This window comes from Scophthalmus maximus, chromosome 5 (assembly GCF_022379125.1).
Source record: "Scophthalmus maximus strain ysfricsl-2021 chromosome 5, ASM2237912v1, whole genome shotgun sequence".
Classification (NCBI taxonomy): domain Eukaryota; kingdom Metazoa; phylum Chordata; class Actinopteri; order Pleuronectiformes; family Scophthalmidae; genus Scophthalmus; species Scophthalmus maximus.
In genome coordinates, this window is record NC_061519.1 from 18,938,847 (window position 1) to 18,961,756 (window position 22,910).

Here is a 22,910-nt window from a genome sequence, read left to right on the forward strand (position 1 = left end):
TTTAAAGACTCAGATAACAGCTCTCGTTCACTCACAGCAGGTATGTGCCTGTGCACTTGCCCTGCCTTTGTGGACGCTGCCTTTGAATCTGGTCATCTCCTTTCATATTTGCAGACTGGGCGGTCTGAGACATCTAAAACAAACCTGATACCTGCATGACCTAGTTTATTCTAGCAGGAGCATACTCTTATAGATATGTTATATAATGGCACATGTATGCGGAAGAAATGGAGTAAAAAAATAATGAGAACAAGGAAGAGAATATATGCAGAAGTGAGAAACATGTCAGTGTGATGTTTTCTCCGCTTTATACTAATTTAAGGTATTGACATTATAATTCTTAAACAGTTATGTTGCTCATGAAATCAAACCCAATTTTCCATACTTTTTATAGTTGGCATTCTTTCCTGAAATATTCATTCAGTGTCCTTAAATCAAGCGGGTACTTTATTGCAATTCATTGTCAGTGGCGTGGGTCCGCCATTACAGCGCTGGATCAAAATTTACCTTCCTACGCACAAGGGATTCACAGAAAATGATGCATGCATGTAATCCAGCGTTACTGTTTTTAATTGTATCTTGGCACTTAGTGTAACACTCGCGTTATGAGATGCTGATGCAAACCAACATCTCTTCAAGCGGCTGCTTACCATTAAATGTGCTAAACTGGTGATAGATGGGCTGGCTTTTATTATTGAGCGGTCCCAATACAAATGCTATATATTTGTCACTGATGGCTGTGCTAGCCGTGACTGTTCATCGACAAGACAAACGCTTGTTCAAAACTAAAACAGTCTATTTGAATCTCCTACGCCTCAGCGAGGTATCCGACTGCGGCGTGTCGTCGGGCCAAGCAAGGCGAGCAGTGCTCGACTTGACAAAGCCAGAAATAGACCTATTAGGTCGATACCAAAGTGTAAGTGATATCCCTGCTTACATCTGATCTCAGAGTAACATTCTGTACCATAGAGGATCTGACATTGCCTTAATTTTGTAATTTACTGTCCACTTGGCAGCGGACTATTGTCTCTGACGGTTGACTAGCTGTCCCTAGCTACAAGCAAGTGCGCTTGTCAAGCTTCCCTCGTTTCGGCTTCCATAATTTCATGCATTATTATGCACATGTGCAGTGCATGGAGACTGTAATCGCTCATTAGAAAATTAATTCAATGCTCTTTTCTTTCCTAAGCCTTAAGGCGCAGCAGGAGCAGGTGAACACGCCTATCAATCCCTGATTTATCATCTTTGTGCAAGATCTGCAGTAGGTTTGAGAATTTGGAGACAAGCAGTGCAGATGCTTTACGTGACAGCTCAGTGCGTAAATAGTGTTGTTAGTGAGTGGGCACGAAATGGAGAGAGAGAGAGAGAGAGAGAGAGTAGGTGTGTGACAAAGAGGCATGGCGACTGGAGCAGAGAGTTGTTGTCGTTATTTGTGGACCACTTTGAGATGTTCAGAGCAAATTGCTGATCTTTGACCTATAAGCTTAATTTAGTCATGTTTTGGGCCACTTGTCGCATGAAAGTACAATATTCACTCTCATTTTTGCTCAGTTTTTGTTCTCCCCTAGAGGAAAACATCTCTCTGCATGTATATCTAATGAACTCTCTCAGTTCTTTCAACAGCTTATTTAAATGTTCAAAAGTTGTTGTAAAATTAAATGAGGCATTCTATGTTAAATTAACTTGAAATCAATACAACTTAAATATTGCATTCATTGAGCATGGAAAAGATGAGGCAATTCCACTGAATTCATGTTTTTTTTTGTTGTTGTTTTTTTTACAATGTTACAATTCATTCTTTTTCATTTTGCACACATTGATAAAGTTTGTCCAAACAGAGTCCCGACTGGGGTTCATTCTTCCCACTGAATGGAAAGTCAATACCAGGAGAGAAAAATCACTTTCTTTTTAGGTTTGCAAATTAGCATTTCAAAGAGCGAGGAATGTTTTGGGGGAAAAAAAATGATAACCTGATTATACTCTCTCCTGGCGAAGGACAGGAGGTAATTATCAAGCAGAGAGCTTTCCTTGTGGGGAATGGAAATGCAGATCATAAGCACTGGGATGCAGGCCCTCGGGGCTCGACAGGCTGAAGGTGAGTGGCATGTGGATAGAACCAGATATTGTTTTCAGACTGACCGACACACACATTCCTTTATTGATGGATGGGCAAATATGCATTCTTAGGCCTAAGAGCCCTCACATCCACTGAAACCTAAAACCTGGACTTTGCTGCATACCAAAGCAGTATTCATCTTTGGGAAATTCAGCAAGACTATTCAACTTTCCTTTTCAAGCCAGGCCAAATCAGAGGGCTATTCTTAAATGTCTCAGTAAGATTCTTCCATATTATCCACAATTACTTATCTACAAAAAGAGAAAGAATGCTGGGATAGCCTGTTCCCTAGCGATCTGTTTTTGTCTACAAATTGCACACTGCATCCAGACCTGAAATAAAACTGGAAGAGAAATATATCACCAAACAAAACAGCAAGAGAGAGAAAAAGACAAAACTCAAACTGAAAAGAAGCCCCCCTCCCTCTCTGAAATAATGTGCTTCAACGTCTATCTGTAATCAATGCTTGGCAGACAAGCATGTGATTTTGGGTTACTTTGTTTCCTGGGTACAATTGGACTGAAAGTGGAAAAAATGTAATAATCATCATTAAGAAGATATACCAACATCAGTGGTTTTGATGGGCATTTAACAGACGGGAGTGTTTTGTGACAATACTTGTAATTATAGCCAAATGTACAAATCAAATGTGAGGGAAGGAAACAAAAGGGAGCCTTGGGATGTCATTGCAGACAATTAAATGCACCGCCACATTCTTTCCAAGTTCCTCACTCTGGAACTGGATCAAATGCCCTGCTTTTGATGGTTTCAGGTACTGGCTGATCAGAAGGATCAGATCTAGGTGCAAATAAAAAATGCATCTATTCTCTGTGGCACCAGTGCTTCAAAGTACTCCCAGACAATTTGTCACAAAACGTGCAGAAAAGGTGCAGTGGAACAGGACACGTGGCCTCTGGGCTGTATGCAGCCTGCAAGACAGCCTGATCCAGCCCAAAAGGTAATTCATAAATAAAAGAGAGCAGCTCAGAAATACAAAAATATCTGTGCAACAGGAATTTTATTGTTCTGTGATAAAAAAAAAAAAGATAACACTAACATCCTTCAAGGCGGTCCCCTCCGGCTATATGCCTGTCTGGCTCAGATCAAGGTGATTATTTTTTGTTGTTGTACACAAACCAATGTGCCTAGTTTGCAGGGCCCTCGCAGTGATGATAGAAGCCAAGCTCAACCATCACCACAGAAACATGAAGCTAAAATGGATGTACCAAGTACATGTGCTCGGATGAAGTTTCTCGCTCTTCTGCTGAGTTTGGGTGCCCAACATGCAGCTTTCACAAGACCACCTTCTAACAGAGACAATATTTCGCAGGCAAGTTTTGTGGTGAGCGAGCTAATAGCCAAGAAGCTGAAACCTGATTCAGAATGAAAATGGGCTCTATTGTCTATTTGACTCTCAATGGGACCATCATTTACTAAAGGAACATCATGCTGCATTGGAGAAGACTTGAAACTAGCGATTGGACCAAAACTCCACAGGAAAATGTTTACTGATGTTTTAAAACAAGTGACAAGTAGGGTCATGTTATCATAGACTGCTGTATAAACTGACTTCCTTTTACAACCAGTGGAGTCACCCTATGCTGGTCATTTGAGAGAATACAGGTTTAATGAACTTGTGTATTGGCTTCACTTCCCAGGCCCGGAATCCACGTCCATCTATATATATACAGTCTATCGCCAACACACGTCTTTTCTTGTAAAATATCCAGTGTAGGCTGTAAAAATACCACACCTACCATGTTCTGCTCAAGACTAACTGAACCAGAACCTGGAAATCCAGCTGCTACTATCAGTTTAGTTCAGTTAAAGTTTTTCTTCACATAAATTTGGGTAACTGGGGAGCCTGTCGGTCCACAAAGCGTGAAAAAAATCCCTATTTTGCGGGCTGGCTAAACCCTACAGCCTGGCTCTGACCCACTGGTTCAGATTTCTCTCCCACTCTGATGTCACAGAAGGGCTCTTTTGGGGTAACCCCGCCTGCAATCTGAGAATCTCCACCCCTCTGGTGAAGGGGCGGGTGACATCTCCTACATGTTTTGAAAGCAGTTGGCCAATCACAACAGACTGGGCCAGCTGGCCAATCAGAGCAGACTGGGGTCTATCGGGAGATTTTTTCAAGTGCTAACCCAAAGTGAAATTATGAAGCTGAATTTGAGCATAATATGTCACCTTTAAGCTAAAGCACAGATCTCTATTCCTCCTGTTCATAATAAACTGAATTTCATACTACTTCAGTGATTCTCATTTGTTTCTCTACAAAATCTCACCTGACTGAAATGCCTTTTTCAAACTCCAAGGGTAAATCCACTGAAGAAGAACTCGGCAGACTTGCTACACAACAGGTCCTCACTTTTGTGGCGACGACAATGTTTGCTAATAAATTCACCGCACTCGTAAGCTGAATAATAAGTGGCTTCTTGAAAGGTTGACAGAAGTTACATGAAAACTACTTTCTGCCGCACAACTCCATGGTAACTCACCTTGTGCACAGTGAAAGCAGACGAGAATGAGCAATAGGCAGTGGAACACTGGACACCTCCACAGTGCGGAGGCCATTGTGTGCCGTGTGCAAACAATCCAGGAGCCTGATGGCTAATAATAGTCGTTCAACGTGTTGCGGAGGGTGAGCAGAAAGCTGGATCGACGTCAACCATCAGTAGTTCTCGGAGAAGCCTCACCAGTCATCTTCTCATCTGGAAGAAAGAGAGGAGGGTGTAAAAATTCAGAAAAAAGGATGGTCACCATAAGCACCACCATAGTCAGGTTTATTGGTGTAGCAATTCTGAAACCGAGGGGCAAAACTGTGATACGAACAATCTCGTATCACGACACAGGATAACAAAACCATGATATTCCGAATCCAAACCGCTGTCTGCGCTGCAGGTGCAGCCTGTTAAGCAAAACACAACTTTCATTTCCCAATTAACACGATAACATGTAAAATCATATAAATATGCTCTAGTTGAATACCTTAGAAAGGTGCATATTTTATAAATATTACACATTACAGCAGCATATGTCGCGACTGAGCGATCGCGACTGTGGCAAAAATTTGGCCAGGTTACTAAACTCAAGATGGATAATCACCTTGAAATTGAAGAATCCAGGATACACTTGAAACACTGTTGAAAATGAGTTAACTAAACTGTGGCTCAAAAATCAAGGTCTGAACCCAACCTTGAACACCTACTGCTGCTCATTCAGTCATCTATAATAAAGGACAGTCTAGTGTAAATCTGAACACCATGAGAACAACACAACTATTTGATTGAGTGAACAAAAGCATTTTTTGCACAAACATGAATTATTTTTCTTCTCCGAGGTTTATTAGGGCACCATAAACAAAGCAGGTAGCGTGCCTGGTGCTCAGCACCTATTCAGCGCCCTGTGGCCTGTTACAACTGAATGTTTACACTGCCTCATTCTTCCACTCTTCCCCGTTCCACCTTCCCCATTTACTCGCAGATCCCCGCGGGAGGAAGCCTGTCGCTCCGGCAACACGTTCACACAGGACGCCATTAGAGACACGGCAGCTTTGTGAGCTACTTTTGTCTCCTTCCTTATCAAGGGATGGCAAAACAGTCCTTTTGTCTGCAAAGGCTGCAAAAGGTTAGAGCCTGGGACAGACTAACACACCAGACAGATAAGCTGCTTACCAAAGTCAAACACCGAGGAGGGATGTGTTGTGTCATATGTGAAATGACACACACACACACACACACACACACACACACACACACACACACACACACACACACACACACACACACACACACACACACACACACACACACACACACACACACACACACACACACACACACACACACACACACACACACGCAGATGTATTGGATTTTGTTTATTCTCTTGTGGTTGCCATCGCACATCACCTCAATGCACACACACACACACATATGTATCCACACTATACACAGGATCAGACACTTGGTAGCCGTCGCTAGTGAATGTTTCCTATTTCTGAATGCAGCTCACGTCAGCCACCCTGATTATTTTATAATGAACCTAAATTTGAGCCGCAGAGCAGTCAGCTCTGATTGCTCTCCGAGCCTCACTAATGTGCTTGGATATTTTTGGCAACATGAAAACCCACAAAACATGGGAAGCTTCCACATTAGCATGCTGAGCAATAATTTAAGTCACTTTTGGACTCATTCTATACTTGACCAATGTTTTTCCCGGGACATAACAGTTGAATAAAAGCCCAGTGGATCTCCAGTTAGCCTGACGCAGCCTGAGAGTATTTATTTTTATTTGAGGTCACCCTGGTCGAGCAGTCGTGCGGCACAGGCTGTGCCGAGGAAACACACATACAGCCTATTCATAATTTATCAGTTAAACTTGGTTGGCTTTATAGGAATTGTGGTTTTATTTGTCTTCCAGTTGTTTGTCTGCCAGCAGTGCCTGACCAGATCAGATAACGAACGTACTGGAGGGTACTTTCTTTCTCTCAGAGTCTCGCACCACATCTGCGGAGGCTGCATACGCTCTGGTCCTGTAACAAGACTTCCACCCGTTCAATATTGGGTAGAGCCCCAAATCTCAAGAGACACATGTGACTTCTTCCTCAGCCATTTATCATCCCCAAATATGAGGCCTCGGGCCATGGGGTAACCATAATAGTCGTTGACACAAGGAGATTGGAAACTGTTGGGGGGACATCCCCTGGCCCTCCAGCCTGCTGGGCCCTGTGAGTCACTCAGCCCCCCCAGACACCAGGGGGCGAGAGCCTGCCAGGCCTCACAGATGAAGTCTTGCCCTCACCACCCCGGGGTTCTTTCTCCCGATCAGCCGTCGCCCCGCTGAGAAACATGTCTCCTTTCTCTCCTAATCCGGCGGAGGCCATGCTCATCTTCCTAAAACACTGTTTTTTGTTTGGTGGACTTACGGCACTGAATTGCTCTGGACTTGAGATAAAAGGATTAGACGATTAACATTGAGATGCCGTGCACAAGAACTGACAGAAGAATCATAATTTCACATCAGGGGAGGAGGGGGGACGATGGTTGTGGGGGGCTGAGATGTTCTCAAGCAGAAAAAGATTTGAGGAGGTAAGTGGGGCATCGTTAACCCCCTTTAGAGATTGTGTTGAGGAATTATCTACCCCCCCCCAAAAAAAGAAAAGCCTGGGAATTGAGGTTACTACCTGGCCAGCGAGTTTTCACATAATGATCATCATGTTCCACTGACGCGGACGTGTAAAAAGACAAGGTACACAGTTATGACTGTCACCACCTACACTGAAACTAATGAGCTCAAACATGTAAAATACACTAGAAGACCACTGACTGTTAAAATGTTATCAATTTTCATCTGGTCTTCTTCCTAAGAAAAGAGCACGTATATATATTCCCCTCGCCCATCTATTAACAGTACGTCTTTCTGGAAACAAGACCAAAAGAAAATCCGCCAATGAAATGAAAAATGATTCGCACACATTCACGACATCTGTTTTTCTTTTGTCTCCTATGCACACACAGTGGAAACCCAAGGAGAGGAATCTATCATCAGTTAAGATAATGGAGAAAATCACAGTCCACAGCTAATTCTTCACCTCAGCCTGATAGAAATAATAAGCAAGTATTTAATAGAGGACGGCAAGCAATTAAAACATAATTAAAATAAATGGAGAGAAGGAGACAGCCCACATGTCTCAACATGAAATACAAGGCTGAGTGCAACAGCCCGCTGGATGAATGTGAGGCTCCTTTGACAAAGCTTGTGTCCCGCCTAACTCAAGCTGGAGAGGAGTCCAGTGAAAGAGAGAGCTGGAGACGGGGGGAGTTTGGGAGTTTGTAAGCCGGGTGAGACTAAATGGATGGGAGAGGGAGAGCAGAGGAGGAGAAGAATGGAAGGGGGAGAAAGGAGGGGCGGGAGGGTCACGGCGGAGGATTGACAGCCTGTGAGTGTGGCCTGACCTCATGGGTTCGCCTCCAAGTTTTCTCCACAGGCTTAGAGAAGACCAAAATAAAGCCCAGGAATGTTAATTTATTTTCGATTGTCAACGTCGAGAGGGGTGGGGGGGCGATAAAGAGCGCATACATACATATCAAGTAAGACAGAAACAAAACTAATGCGCAAGTCCAAGTGTTAGCTGAAAGCCTACGAGTGAAATAGAGATGTGGCTCCGTTGAGCTGGATCTTGCCAAAACAATGATTCGTCTTCCACTCTCTGAATAACCACCAATTTAGAGAACCTTCTGCTCCACCTCCTTGCCCTACATTCAGCACGGAAAAAGACGCAGATGTGAGAGGAGGAATTTCAGACATCAGAAAATGGTTGATGGTTGATACGACGTGGGAGACGGGAACTACAGGAACTGAGAAAACGCAGCCTCCAGACACTCTTTCTGTCCGCGGTGCACCCTGACGTTCCCCAGGAACTCTTTTGTCATGACAGTCCTGTCAGGGCTGCGCTTTCACGCCCTACAGGGACATGATGTCATTTCCTTGGCTCCACCAGTGATGTAGGGAAGTTGCCATCATCTGCCAGAAAGAGAGATGGGCCGACAGCAGACGCAGCCTACAGAAAGAGTTTCATCAACGCTGAGCTAATAAGCGGTTTGCGACTGCACACACTGAAATGGTAACGATTCATCAAACGTCTTGATGGCTGAAACTATCAGTCAATTACAGTGATTAGATGACAACCAGAAAGTTTTAACTTGTAAGAACAACACAACATCTAAAGCAAAAACGACTCTGTTAGTATGTTGCTGTAGGGTCATGAAATATATATATATATATATTTTTAAAGGTCAAGGCGAGAGATATTATAAGATATTCACATTCAAAAACAGAACGAAAGCTGTAGCCATTTTTTTGTTGTTGTTGCTTTTTTTGTCATAAACATGACTGGAACAATTATTAGTCACAATAGTTGCTGGTTGATTTTCAGCTACGGTTCATTTGAGCTGCAGAATGCTTTGAGGTTTTTCTGCTGTCGCACTGTGATTTTCAGGAAAATTAGCCAGTGTTCGCTATTACATCATAACTACTGCTTCACTGGAGGTATACAAATAATTTATACAACCATTTACTCATATGCTTCCTCGCACCTTTAGTTCACAACAGACACGTCAGACTTACTGGAAATACCCTGTTTGCTTCGGGCATGGGGGTGCGGGCGCTGGGGTGAAGCGCGCAGGAGCCAGGATAGGAACGTCACCACCACACCAGCTCGCTCGCTCTGAATTCTCTAGGTAATGATTGACTTTATTCACACAGCTGCTCAATGAGACGTTACACCAACTTCAGGGGGCTGGCAACAGTTGGAACCAGTTGCAGCGGACATAAAACCGACCGCTGACGTCCTTTTAATGTCCAAAGGACTTGGGTGTTTGCGCTCACACACACAGCTCCTTCGTGTAACTTTCTAGTTCAGGATTGCAGTGCACGGGTGAAAACATCATGTGTCAACAGGTGCTTTTCTTTTTGAAGAGGGTTAATTGATTAGTATTACTTCTTATAACAGGTTAAGGTCTTGGGTCAGAATGAGCTTCCTGTTACATTTAAATATGCAAAAGCCAATTCAAAGCACTTCAACTGCTGCTTTTATGTCTTGGTTTTTTTTTTTTTAATGGCTCTGGTTTAAAAGGAGACCTTGGAAAAAAAACCTCAACATGCTTTAAAGATGAAATGTTCTTCAGTGCATGCTCAAAAGGCCCAAACGGCAAAAGCCCTGAAAGGTGCAAAGCTATTTTGTTGAAAACACACAACAGTTGGTGTGCTCGGCGGCTCCCGGCCAAATGATTGAGGCAGGAGATAAGATAGAGCCAGCGGGCAGATGGACACAGCGAAACAGAGAGGGGTGCGCAAAGAGGCTCTGTTGAGTGAAGAGAACAAAGAACAAAGGAGACCCCTGCTGAACAACCAGGTTAGTGTCGAGCAAAATTAAGCGATGGAGGTGTGTAGTCTTCAAAGGGGCTGTGTGGAGAAGCAGGCGAATGGAACGAAGGTCATGTGTCCTGTGTCAACAAATGAATGACATCTGCCACAAAAAAAACTTAAGGGTTAGGGGGTTTTTTTTTCAAATTCAAATGTCAGAAAATTGCTCTAAACGTAATCTCCACCTTTAAGTTTAAGTTGACTCGTCTTTTTTGTCCGACCAACCAACCAAAATCCAAAGATAGTGACTTCACAGTGCTATAAAGATGGTTTTATTTGTGTGGCGCTGCACATGCTGAAATAGATTTCTAAATTTTGAATCAGATTTCAGCGCAGTCCTGAGAGCAAAGCAATATCCAGAACATGCAAATGTTCATGTTTTTGGATGACTGATTTCACCAAGTCAAAGAGAGCCATTGAGCCATTGTGTGCTGCTTATTAAATCATAATTACTTTTTGAGAAGCCGCAATCAGCTCATGTTTGGCACTATGCTTGATAACCAACTAAAGCAGCTGATAGCAACTAAAACCTATTCAAAATTGGTGCAGATGAATTTCCTGCCATCAGCTTATTTGTGATTTGTTGTGAATGTGTCATATTTTTGGATTCTTCAATAAATGAAGCTACGTATATTCTGCAAAAAAAACAGGGGGTGGGGAACGACTGAGATGGCCAGCTTCATTCACTGATATCCTGCGTGCTACTCTTGAGCTGGGGAGCCATTTCTGCTTGGCATTGAAATGAATAGGCTGACCTCAGAGCAGTTGGTTAAGCAGTAGGGTCACCGGAGAGGAGCGCAGAGCAGCTCAGCACTGACACAGAAAAGAGAAGGTTTCTCCTTTCAATCGGTCTCTTCATAAATTCACTGAAAGCCTCACTTCTCGCCTCTGCCATGCATAATTCTAGCACTCCCCTGCACGCTCTTTATCCACACACACAAAACACACCCACGCACACACTGCTCACCTCCAGCCCACTCCAATGTTAAAGCACATTTTTTTAACGAAGGACAAAAAACACACAATTGGCCGGGCAACATTACCCCTGCATTGACTCACCACACACACACGCAGATAACAAATTCGTTCACACGTTCCCAGCAGAGAGATGTGTTGATGTTCACACTTTCTGAGGAAAATTGTATCGACACCATGTTAATTTTTTACACACTGCAGGCCCCTTTTCAGGGAGCACTAGTTTTTCGGCAAAATGTACGTAAAGCAACTGCTAATACGCAACATCTGTGATGTTGATGAACAACATGCCGGCGAGGAGAAATCTGTGTAATCAGTCTCCAGTGTTGCAGAAATCCATTCATGTGCTGCCATCGCAACAAAGGAAGACTTTTTTTTTTTTCCTTCCCCGGAACGATCAAACATAATTTCCGCAAACTGACAGCAACTTGTTCAAACAATCACAAGACAGCAGTAGAAAGGCTGCATGAGGGATCTCAGCTTTGGGTGAAGGCCATTGAGATCTTTCCGTTGTCCGAAGGAAATGACACATTATTTGTAAACTCGGGGTTGTATTTACGGATGCGGGACTAGCTGGGGGTTTATCAGCGGTTGCTTCTGCTCGGTCCATGAAGACCCGAAATTTGGCCGGCCACTGAAATCCGCACAAGTTACTAAACATGGCAAGATTCAGATCAGGCTAAAAATTACAGACATGGCCCCGATTTTCAATTACATCCGCAAAAACTAATCCCATCCAAATGGGGCTCATGACATAATAGGCACATTTGTTGCCAAAAGCAAGTGTACCAAGTTTTCACTTATAAATATATGCAAATTGCGCAAAAAAAACACATTAATCCATGAGAAGAGGAAGTAGTAAACAGTGTAACAGAGAAACAAATTAAAATTTTATGCAAGGGTGTAGATTTGGTTTCAGGAGTGAGTCTGATGTGCTGTTTTCTGTTTTGACATATTTAAATTAGTGTAGAACATAACACTGCATGATATTTTGAAATTGTCGAAATTGTAAAAATGCCAAATTGATTCTGATTCAACTGTCAAAATGTGAGGATTGGCTGCTACTTCTTTTCTTACATGAAAATTTAAACTCAATATCTTTGGATCTTTGGACCAAGACCATCTGACACTGCAGTGTGAGCTCAAAGGAAATTGTGTTTTCCTCCTTGTTTTCTGATATTTTATGGGCCGAATGATTACGTGATGAACATAAATTAGACCATTTCTAAAGTTCACTCAAATTATCTTTGGATAACACCAACTGCAATGAAATCACATCTGCCAGTAATAAAAGCACCTCCTTCCCCTCCTTGTGTTTCAGCCACACAGCTGTTATGTCACCAGTCAGTGTCTTGTGTAACGTCGTGACACTTTATACCTATTGGAAGAATGTGAACCGTTAACCAGATATTTTACATGCTCTAATGACGGCCTGATTTACACTTCAGGGTCACTGTATTCTTTCCTTTTAATGGTAAAGGGGCTATTCAAATGCAGCGACTGATAGGAACGGAGAAAACTTAATGGCTCCCTTCACATACACTGAAAAAATCCTTCCCGCTGGTTTCCCCTTCCTCGAGTGGGTGGGTTGAATGCTTTTTTCAACTAAAAGCACATTTTCTTGTCCAAAATGTGTCTGCTTCACATTACCTATGCATGATCAGCAAATGGGCTGCTTTCCCACTGTGGACGGTCTGTGTGGTCTCTATTCATTCAGTGTCCGAAGTGACTGAAATGCATTTATTCGCTCTAATTCGGAGCTGTAATCCGTCCTCAGAGGCAGTGAGGTAGCCCTTTTTTTTTTTACAATATCTGGGAGAATTCTTTTTTTCTGGTATTAGTACACCAGCACTACGAAGTAACCCCTCCTTCAAAACTAATAAACAATATATTTCCTCATGAAAGTAGGGATTACTGCAGGGCCAATGTATTGAACTGCATTTTTTATAGCTTAACTGATCTTAATCTTATTTTATTTATGTGAAGTACTTTGTGACTGACATGTCTGGGAAAATTACTGTGCTAAATAAACTTTACTTACTTACTTATTTTACTGGCAACTCATTTAATTTCAGATATAACAATTGTAAAAGGCTGGTCTCAACTTGAAACAAGCTATCAACGGGTCAACTGACAGAAAGATAATTTGCAACAATTTTGATATTGGATTAATCATTTCTGTTGTTTTTTTGGGTGATATTTTTCTGTTGATTTCTCTGTTTTAGATCTTTGTTAGCTATTAATATTCCGGAATTCCGGACCATTACTTGGACAAAAAACTACTATGTGAAGACAAACTCCTTGAAATCTGGACTTTTCATTATTTTATATAACATTAATTTCGACATAATTTACCAAAAAAATAACAGTCAATAGAATAAATACTGAAAAATAATTGTTGCTCACAGCCTTAAAAAGAAATCGATCAGTTGTGATCTAGTATTATGTATTGAATTAGAAGAAAAAAAACCTGGTCACGGTCATTGTGATCAATACATGATAATACTGAATTATTATCAGTGGCAACTTTCCCTTTTGCACTCACACAACCCATGACAAACTTCAAATGAAATTGTGAATAAAAGTGCTCACTATGCCAAACGACCTCGTAACTATTTAACCTATTGATAAAAGGAGTACGTAGGAGTACAATATCTGAAGTCTTGAGTGTAATTTTCCTATAAAGCTGTATTCAGAACTGTGAACTGTGGAAAATGTACAAAGAATTGGGTCTGGACATTTACCGGAGTTTGCCGTTCACATATGAGATGCGTTCACAACGGGAGGAACATTTCCAGAACATTCAGACGAGGGGTGGCGCCTGGGATGAGCGCCCACTCACTGGCCTTGAATCTTTCTATGATTTCCCTGCTGTATTCTCACATGGGCTCACTCACACATTTTCCAGAAATTTTACGAGGGGGCTGGCAGGAAGAGTTCCAGAAAATGTCTGGACTTCAGTGCATGTCCGAAAGCAGCTAAAATCTCTGGTGGTATGAGATGCTCAGGAGGTGGAAATCGACCGCACACTCCAACCTGCCGGATTTCCCCAGATGTTAAACGGTGTTGAGATCTGGCGATGTGGGAAACCTTAGCAGGAATTTCATTTAATTCATGAAACCACTGCAACACAGGGTGCAACCAGAGTAGGGCTGTAAAAAATTGCCTCATGTACCTCAGCCATTATACAACGGTGTGGAGTAATCACCAAAGGTAATGAGTCCCACGAGATGGCTGCCAATACTATTATGGACCCACCACTACGTTTAACAGTCGACAGCAGACATCTTCTGGTCTCCTCAGTGGGTAGAATCATCAGGATAGAGGAGTATGAGATACCTTTCAACATCATTTTATTCAATTATTTGTCCATTTCTATGACTTTTGCTTCTTACATCAGGTCACCTACTTAAGTTTGTGGGTGTAAGTGTTCTTGAGAGTGTCTGCATGATCAATGTAAGAAAAACATATTGAGCTGAGGATGTTTCACAGTATTACTTTAAATATGTGATGTGATACTGAGGTCACGGTTTCATTGTGTTTACCAGCTGTCCCCCTTATTTTTGGAACTTAAACACTTTACACTAATTTAAATGTGTCTGAGACAGGGAGTAAACAGCTGTCAACAGCTGTAAATTACTATAAGATTATAAAGTTTTAACTGATTTAGAGCTGAATTATTTTTTTCACACTCTTTTCCACTTCATTTTGGTGTTGACCAGCTAGTTGTTCAGTGTGCGTGTGTCTGCTGTCTGGTGCTGGGAATGTCGTGTACAGTGGGTTTATGAGAGCTTTGTCACAGAAAACAGTTGCTGCAGTCAAAAATGATGCTTTCCAAAGCAGTGAAATGAACCAAAACAGTAAAGTAGTGGGTTATAAAGTCACAATAATGCACCAAGAGACGCTAAGAAGCTTTGTTGAGCTGAGGGAAGCTACAGATATGGATGATTTGGCTTTATTACAAAGTATGACCCTTTTATATGTAGACGTTTGATCATTGTATTATTAAAAGATTAAATAAATGGTTATATTTCTCCAAGTATTGAAATGAGGTGTTGTATTTGCATTACTGAGAACAGTGAAAAATTACCTAACACTGTTTTTGAGATGTGATTCTTCAGACTATCCCCACTATTCCCAATTATTTAATTCAATTTTTGTGATTTTAATTCATGGGGCCAATATGCGGTGATTCAAGTAATACAAATAGTACAAATGTGGCAATTAGACTCTAATTTGACTCAGAACTGATAATTTAATTAGATATTCACCACACAAGCAGCAGAAATTTAGTTCACTTTCATTAAGTGCGTGTGTGTGTGTGTGTGTGTGTGTGTGTGTGTGTGTGTGTGTCTGTGTGTGTGTGTGTGCGTGTGCGTGTGTGTGTTTTCTCTATGTTCTGGGCAGTAGTGTATAAAAAAAAGTTATCTCCAAAACTGCAGATTGACAGCTCTGTGCCCTAATTATCTTAACTCAATAATTCTATAATGATTCCATTCATCAAAAGCATCATCACAGTGTTTCATCATGTTGATGCTGTTCAACTCTAACAACATTAATTAAAGGCTGATTATTCAGAACTTTTGCTCTGATTAGAAAAATCCTTTAGTATTTCGCCACAAGCTAATATTTCTAAGCCATATTGCCCAGTCTTACCATTCCGCTGTATTGAGTTGGAAATGAGCCATGGATTTAATATGCAGACAGAAACACACACTTTCACACTGCAGCCCTGGATGGGTTTCATGCTTGTTTTCAATCCAAAGTCTTTTTTTCTCTCTCAGTATTGGTTTCTATTAATTTGTCCAGCCACTCTGTCTGTTCCTTTGGAAACCAAAACACAGGCATCAATCTGCAGCGTTTCCAGTGGGAAATGGGAATTTTTTTTTCTTGTTTCTTTGTACATAATTACTTTTTTGTTCTCTTCCTGTCTTCACTGTCACAGTCTCAGGGTTATTATTTTAGAGTTACTACCCCTGATTCAGCAGTAAACCACTTTGTTCTCATTTTCAAAGATGGACCACTGCACCTGTGGGCCTGAAATGTCTTTTTCCTCATAGCAGACGGACTCATTTGTCCTGCTCCAAAAACAAAAAAAAAGCACTGCTCATGAAAGCAACCTGAACTGTTACAAACTAGAATGGACAAAAATACAACATAATGACACAACAAAGTCTCTAAACAACGACGTACGTCTTCAAATCTCAGAGGGCAACATCGGCCAAACGTCTCCCCTTCAACCCACCAAATCGGTGAGATATTGTCTAAGACTAAATGTTCTCTGGATCAAATGTGATCAAGTGATTCTTAGTTACTGATGCCCACGTCTCTGAATGAATGTTAAAATAGAATCTAAAATGTAGCTTAAAAGACAACTCAGCATGCCAAATTATACGCTTTACCCCCATTTCTAGAGTTAGTTGGGCTTGCCCCATTGTAATGCAAACTGGAGGGCCATACGAGTGCAAAGAGAATGAATTGGAACAATGATGAAAGTGCCCGCTGTAAGAATCAGGACAGCTGTCAGGGTGTACATTTAGCAGTTAAGGGGAGATTTTTAATGAAATGCAAAAATGCAGTGCAACACACAGAGAGACGTAGACATTCTGTCTGCAGCGTGTTACACAGTCTATCGTGCATTTCCCCGTTTAAAAACAGACTGGACTTGTGGCTGCGTGGTTTTTCTCCCCTTGGAGTGTTTTCAGACGTGAACTTGAAAAATTGAGTTTGCCGCTGACATATGTCGAACACAGCGGACTGTCCGGTCGGATGCCTTCACGGCAGCGGGAAAATGTCCAGTGGAGGGGTGGTGTGCCCGAGTGGAGCGACCACTCGCTAGCTGTGAATCTTCCAGAGATTTTCCTGCTGTGTTCTCATTTGCGTCTCAAAGTGCTCAGTGGGGACCAAGACCAGCGGGTCTGCGATGGTTGCCTCCACTGGGTCAATTGAGGCTTCAGTAGCCTTCCGCTGTCCGCAGTTATTTGCAACAGAGAACAACAGCACCCCATTCCATATACTTTAAAATATATAACTGAGCATGCACATACCATGAACAGAGACATGGTCTGCAGTGTGTCATGGCTCTACTCCTGTTTTGAAATCGCAAATCAAGTGGGTATTGACAGCCCTCCGATTCAATAACGTTGGACACTGTCACTTTGACAGTAGGTGGACAGTAGACAGGCGTCTCCCCCTGGTGCCACCCAGGGGCCTAATCATATTTCACGGAGGGGCAGTGCCACCCCGTGCCACCCCTTTACACCACCCCTGCCTTAATATATTAGAGGAAAAAAACAGTTTTACATCCAAAACACATGTGGCCTGTGAGCGCTCTGCAACCATCCAGCCAGTTAACTGTCCCTCAATCTGTCATTAAAATGTTTGACTGATCAATCGTTTAATCTTTTTATTTGTTGATTAGTCCGACCAACAGACCAAACCTCAAAGATATTCAGTTTACAACAACGAAAACAGACAAAAGCAGGAAATCCAACCAGAAGCCAGAGAATGGATGTTGTTTCTACCTGAAAAAAAAGGACCTGAACAATTGATAACTTGTGAAAATAGTTGCAGATTAATTGTCTTTCAATTGACATATATTAATCAACTAATCATTTCCGCTCTAGTGGCTACCGAGTTTAATTCCTCACTCAAACTCTAATGAAATAACTTATTTTTGTTCTCGTCTGACAGCTTCACCTCACATCACCCGTTTTAATAAAAAGTACCTGACTTGAAACATTTGTTCCTACAAAATATTAAAAAAGCCCTGCCAGATTGTGTGTGTGTGCTCACACAACACATACACAGCCACCACGGCACTTCTCTGCGCTTCAAAAACCGAGAAAAGGCTTCTGTAGATGTAGTTCTTTTCTCTGCTGCCAAGTTCCCCTTGTGCTGTGGCTTAGCCCAACAGTAGCGTAAAGGATGCATGCTTCTTTTATTTTATTTTCAGCCCCCTGCCTCTTTTTTTCTTTCTCCTCCAGTACATCATTCCTTTGGGTGTTTGTGCAGTGTCCCTTAGTTACGGGATAAGAGACCCACCAGCTCAGAGAGTTAAAAGCCTGCCCTGTCCCACTCATACAAACAAGACCATCAATAATTCACCCTCATCGGGAAGCATTATCTAACAGCCTTATAAAAATTTTAAGATTGTGGGTGACAATACAGAACCATGAAGAAAGTGCTCCACTCCAGGTGGCAACGGATATGTTAAAGTGGAGGGGAGAGGACGCCCCGTCTGCAGGGCTGATTTCACCATTACACATAAAAGACAGACGCCTCGCTGAAATAAGTGATAGTCAATGAGAAGACACATCTCGGCTCGTTTCCACCATTCCTCTTTGTGCGAGTGTGTGTGTGTGTGTGTGTGTGTGTGTGTGAGTGTGACTGCACAGCAGAGAGGTGGAAGCGTTTGCTTGGCTGTATTAACGCCCAGGCTCATTCTCATTGACAGAGAAATCCCTCTAAGCCGAGATCAATTACACCCAGCTCTGCTGTAATTAAAATGTCCCAACAAAGGTCTTTGGAGCACAGGACAGAAACCTACCCATAGAAAATAGGCTCAGTCCAATCTATAGCACCATCTCCATGAAAATAGATAAAGATTAGATTCAGGCTTTCTGCAGCGATAAGCACAAACTGTGTCCAAGCATGGCGGCTGTGCTCCAAATATATATATTTTTAAAATCCTTTAATAAGGTCAAGATATTATCTAATATGGTGTGTGAACTACATGAGCTCACATGAAACACGATTATATTTTCAATAAATGCAAATTTGTACATACTCACCAATCTACACTAGAAAAAAACAAAAAGACTTGCCTGTTTTTGTGGCCCCAACTACTACGAAAACGAATTATTTGTTCTCTTAAGTACATCTGTTGCTTGATTATGCTCTGCTGAGAAATGACAGAATGCTTATGGGTCTCCTAATTAAAACTTCAGCGGTGAAGTGATTAGCAATCACAACTGCACTCTTCAAATATCAGGATCTGATTTGCTTTGCTGATCAACAACAAGCGTCCTTCTCTCACTAGAACGCACAGAGTCTGCAGTCTCTCTGTGTCTCTCTCTCTCTCTCTCTCTCTAGGTGTGTGTGTGTGTGTATTTATTAAGCTTTTGAAATGGGGGAAATCAGCTCCACAAGAAACGGCTCAGCTGATCTTTTTTATAGTATAGTTTTTGCCTTTTTTCCCAGAATACCATTTATGTACTTTTTTTTAAGTAGACTGACAGAAATTATAAAACAGATTACACACCGCCTGTGATGAACGCTTCAGTGCTTTTGGTTCTACACGACAATTCGTCATAGTTTCAAACCCAAGTATAAAAACATCAGTAACGTCACTTACGGCAGCCGCAAAAATTTAAGTTGAAAGCTGCTCCCTCATTGCGCCGAGGAGGGGGACTATTACACAGACACAGAGCGAGCAAGATGGCTGACTGCACTGACACATTGTGAAAGCGTGCCTTGCCATCCTAGGTAATAGATTCTCTTTGCCGCATGACTCCCACCGCTTCTCATCTTCTGTGACAACGCCTGCCAATCAAAGCCCAGGGAACGTTCAAGGGCTTTGACAATATCTCCTCACCTTGAAAACACATTGGCTTCATCACAAGACACCAAGTAACACCAAGTAGGCATCAGAAAAGCCATTAGACAAGGCAGAAAGAACTACAGGTACACTCCACCCTGAAGATTGGCTTTAAAAAGTATTCTTTCTATACATAAAGACACAAAAGCAACAGCAGCAACAACAACAACAACAACAACAACAACAAACGCCAGCAATACCGTGGGAGGTGACATTTAAATGTTGGGAGAGAAAACTTGCAGCAAAAGAAAAGAGCACTAAATGTGGAAGGTTGTTATGATAATTTATGAGAATCTGCAGCAAAGCTGAAGTAAGTGAATAAGCTTAAAGGATATATTTAATTTAGCCTTTCAATGCACTAACTGGTTTCTCGGGAAGCAAGTGTGCCTGTGCCGTTCATGTGAAAAGCTTTTAATAGAAGAATTCCAGCTGTCTATCACATGAGGACAGCCTGTGGATTACTTATTTGGAAATGTGTGCGGCGGTGTACCTGTTTCAATTTCTTTCTTTTCTATGCAAACTGAAAAATAACAATGTTACATGAAATCAGCTGAAAGCGATTTACATTTTTATATGATTCGTGAATACCACGGAGGAGGACAGGGATGGATTTATCTGTAGCGGAGCATGGCCTGAACCTCAATTTCTAGGATAATTATATGATACTACTTAGGAATTTGGAGAAGAGAGAGGCGCTTCCCAGCTGAAGACAGATGACCTGTCAGAAACACCTAATACCGCCACAAAGCCCTCAGCCTTTAATCTGCACACTTCCTCTGACCTATACCATGACAGAACCAAATAAAGCACACTATCTCCGTATCCCCCCGAGACAGAGCGGTGTCCTCATATGCTAATGTCCGCCAGTGTTGGAGAAGACGCTCCGAGGGCAGCCCAGACAACTTGCAGGTCAGTGCTAATCTTCTGATATATGGAGCCTAAAGACCCGGGACACATCCATCACAGGCCGCCGACGGCTCCCCAACCGGGAGAGATCGGCACGAACCAAAGGGTTAACACACACCCCAAAGAGACCTCTGATGATCCATCACTCAAGAAGCAGCCTTCCTCTGAGCGGAGCGTCCTCTCACGACACCGGGGGTAGTTTGTTCTTTGCGGAGGCTCGGCAGCGAGTGCACACAGAGCCGGCGTGACTGCCAGACCTATACGCTCCGAGCCTCTGTTGATCATTAAACATCCATTTGAAGCCGGTGGGGGAAAGTTAACTGTCATTTAAAACACAGAAGGTGGTCGTATGGGAGGGAATATTTCTCTCTCCCTCGGATGTATTTTTCTCGGTGAAAAGGAGCGAGAGCGTATATCCATCCATCGGGTTAACTACCCGAACGCATAATCATTCGTTTCAGTCATCTGTCTCCTTATTTTTGAGGCAAGCCACAAAATAGCTATGATGGGCTTTTGCTGTTAAATGAGAAACTCAACCCAAAGCACTTTGTTAAATAAACAAAATACTCTCTTTCCTTTTCTTTTTTTTTCAACCCACTCCTCTGTTGTGTGTTTTTTTTTTATTACATTTTTTTTGTTCCTCCTACTTCTTCTTCCTCCGGCTAACAGGCATAAATGACAGCAACACGAGCGCTTCCTTCGATCTGGTTTCAGATTTATTTATTTGTTTTTCCGAGGCCTCTTCTCGGCATGCGTGGTAAATGCAAGGTGTGGTGTCAAAATCAGACTCTACTTTCCAGACTCCGGACCATTTTGCAGCAAACACTTACCCAGGAAGAAACTCATCCAAGGAGGGAGGGAGCACTTTTGCCACTTTCTCCACCGATGGCAGCCTCTACGGAGCAGATTGCATGTACCTCTCCACTTCAGCTGCTTTTTTAATAATCTGAACAACCAGGCTCAGCTCAGCACATCACAGCATGGCATCCACTCCCCCACACTTTGTTCTTGACTCCAAAAACTCACTGCACTTGTTTTTTTTTCTCTTTCTGCTCAACCCTCCTACACGTACCGGATGCCGGGAACCCGGTTACCTGGGCTTTTGTCAGAAGGCATGGTAAGAAAACGGAGGGAATCGTAGACCGATGTCAAGTCAGCACAACAGGAGAAAGGGAAAAAAAGAAGAATCACGCCACTCATCTGAAAATGCATTCAGACATCGCAATGTATCTAACAGATGTAAAGAGTGTTTCTCCTCCAGGACCAATCTAATCAGAACCGTCCCGTGCAACACGCATGTACCATTATTCATCCATCCCTGCCTACATCACTCTCTCTGTCCATTTGTTTGTCCAACTTCTCACAGCCAGTGTGTCAGAAGAATTGAACAAGACAGCTGTCAAACCCGCCCGTCGTGAGTGAAGATGGCAGGTGAGGTCCTGTTTTTTTTTTGTTTTTTTCCCCATCTCTCCTTCCTGCTCCCTTCGGTTTAAAACTTAAACCTGCCCTCCCACCCTTCCCAAGGTTTTCCTGATGTTATTTTGTCCGAACAAAACCAAGAAGAGGAAGGAGCGCGCTCTCGTCTCGCGCGGGTTGGGGGAGCAGTTGGCTCATGTTATAACCCAGGAGCGGGATGACCATGAAGGGGCCACCGACCCCGACTGAGCTCCCATTGGCATTTACATTCCCTGTCTCTGTGTGGTAACATCTCACGCGCTGCACTTGCTTTCGCTATTAACCTACGCTGATCCTATTTTCCAAGTTAGGGCATGCACAAAGACACAGAGAACAAGCAACGTTGTTTCTCTTTGTTGCTCGTCGGAAACGTGTGTAAGTGTTTATTCAATCTGTTAACACTAAAGATTGCAGAGAACATTTGGCCGTGCATCACAAGAACGAGAGAAAGAAAAAAGAAATCCATCAATATGAAGTGTCTTGCCGCATTCTTTTCTCTGGTGAACAACAGCTGCACAAAATGGGAAATAAATATTTTCCCTGCGACAGAAAAACAATCACTGCTAGGTGGTCAGAGTCCCTCACAAAGGCTTGCATGCGCTCCGTCATCCGTCGTTTCATCTACGCTCACTCAAAGTGCAATTAAACCATTTACTTTGCAAGAAAGCACTCAAAAAACTAATTCTTCCGGGGGCCTTTTAGATGTAGACTGCTGCGGCCAAAATACCAGTCAAAATGTGTAAACAGATTTTCGGCAACTTATTTGTGCCCCCCCCTCCCCCTCCCCCTCACCACAGACGCTACGGTGGGTCTTATTTTTTTCCTTGAAAATGAGATACAGACCACGGTTGATGTTTTATGCTCGCCCTGGGAGGAACTGGGGGGGGAATGTTTTAAACGGACAGAATCTTTTTTAACATTACCACGTCT

The 22,910-nt window shown here is 42.5% G+C and overlaps 1 protein-coding gene across 6 annotated transcripts in view; it reads right to left on the reverse strand.

Moving 5' to 3' along the window:
• Positions 1-22,910, reverse strand: part of LOC118311261 (adhesion G protein-coupled receptor L2-like) — a 122,460-nt gene that overhangs the window by 56,692 nt on the left and 42,858 nt on the right. For all 6 annotated transcript variants that reach the window (XM_035634982.2, XM_035634979.2, XM_035634986.2 and 3 more), the window contains one exon: positions 4,618-4,830. In XM_035634982.2, coding sequence (XP_035490875.1) covers positions 4,618-4,693 — 76 coding nt within the window. In that variant the 5' untranslated portion in view covers positions 4,694-4,830. The remainder of the gene's footprint in view (positions 1-4,617; positions 4,831-22,910) is intronic.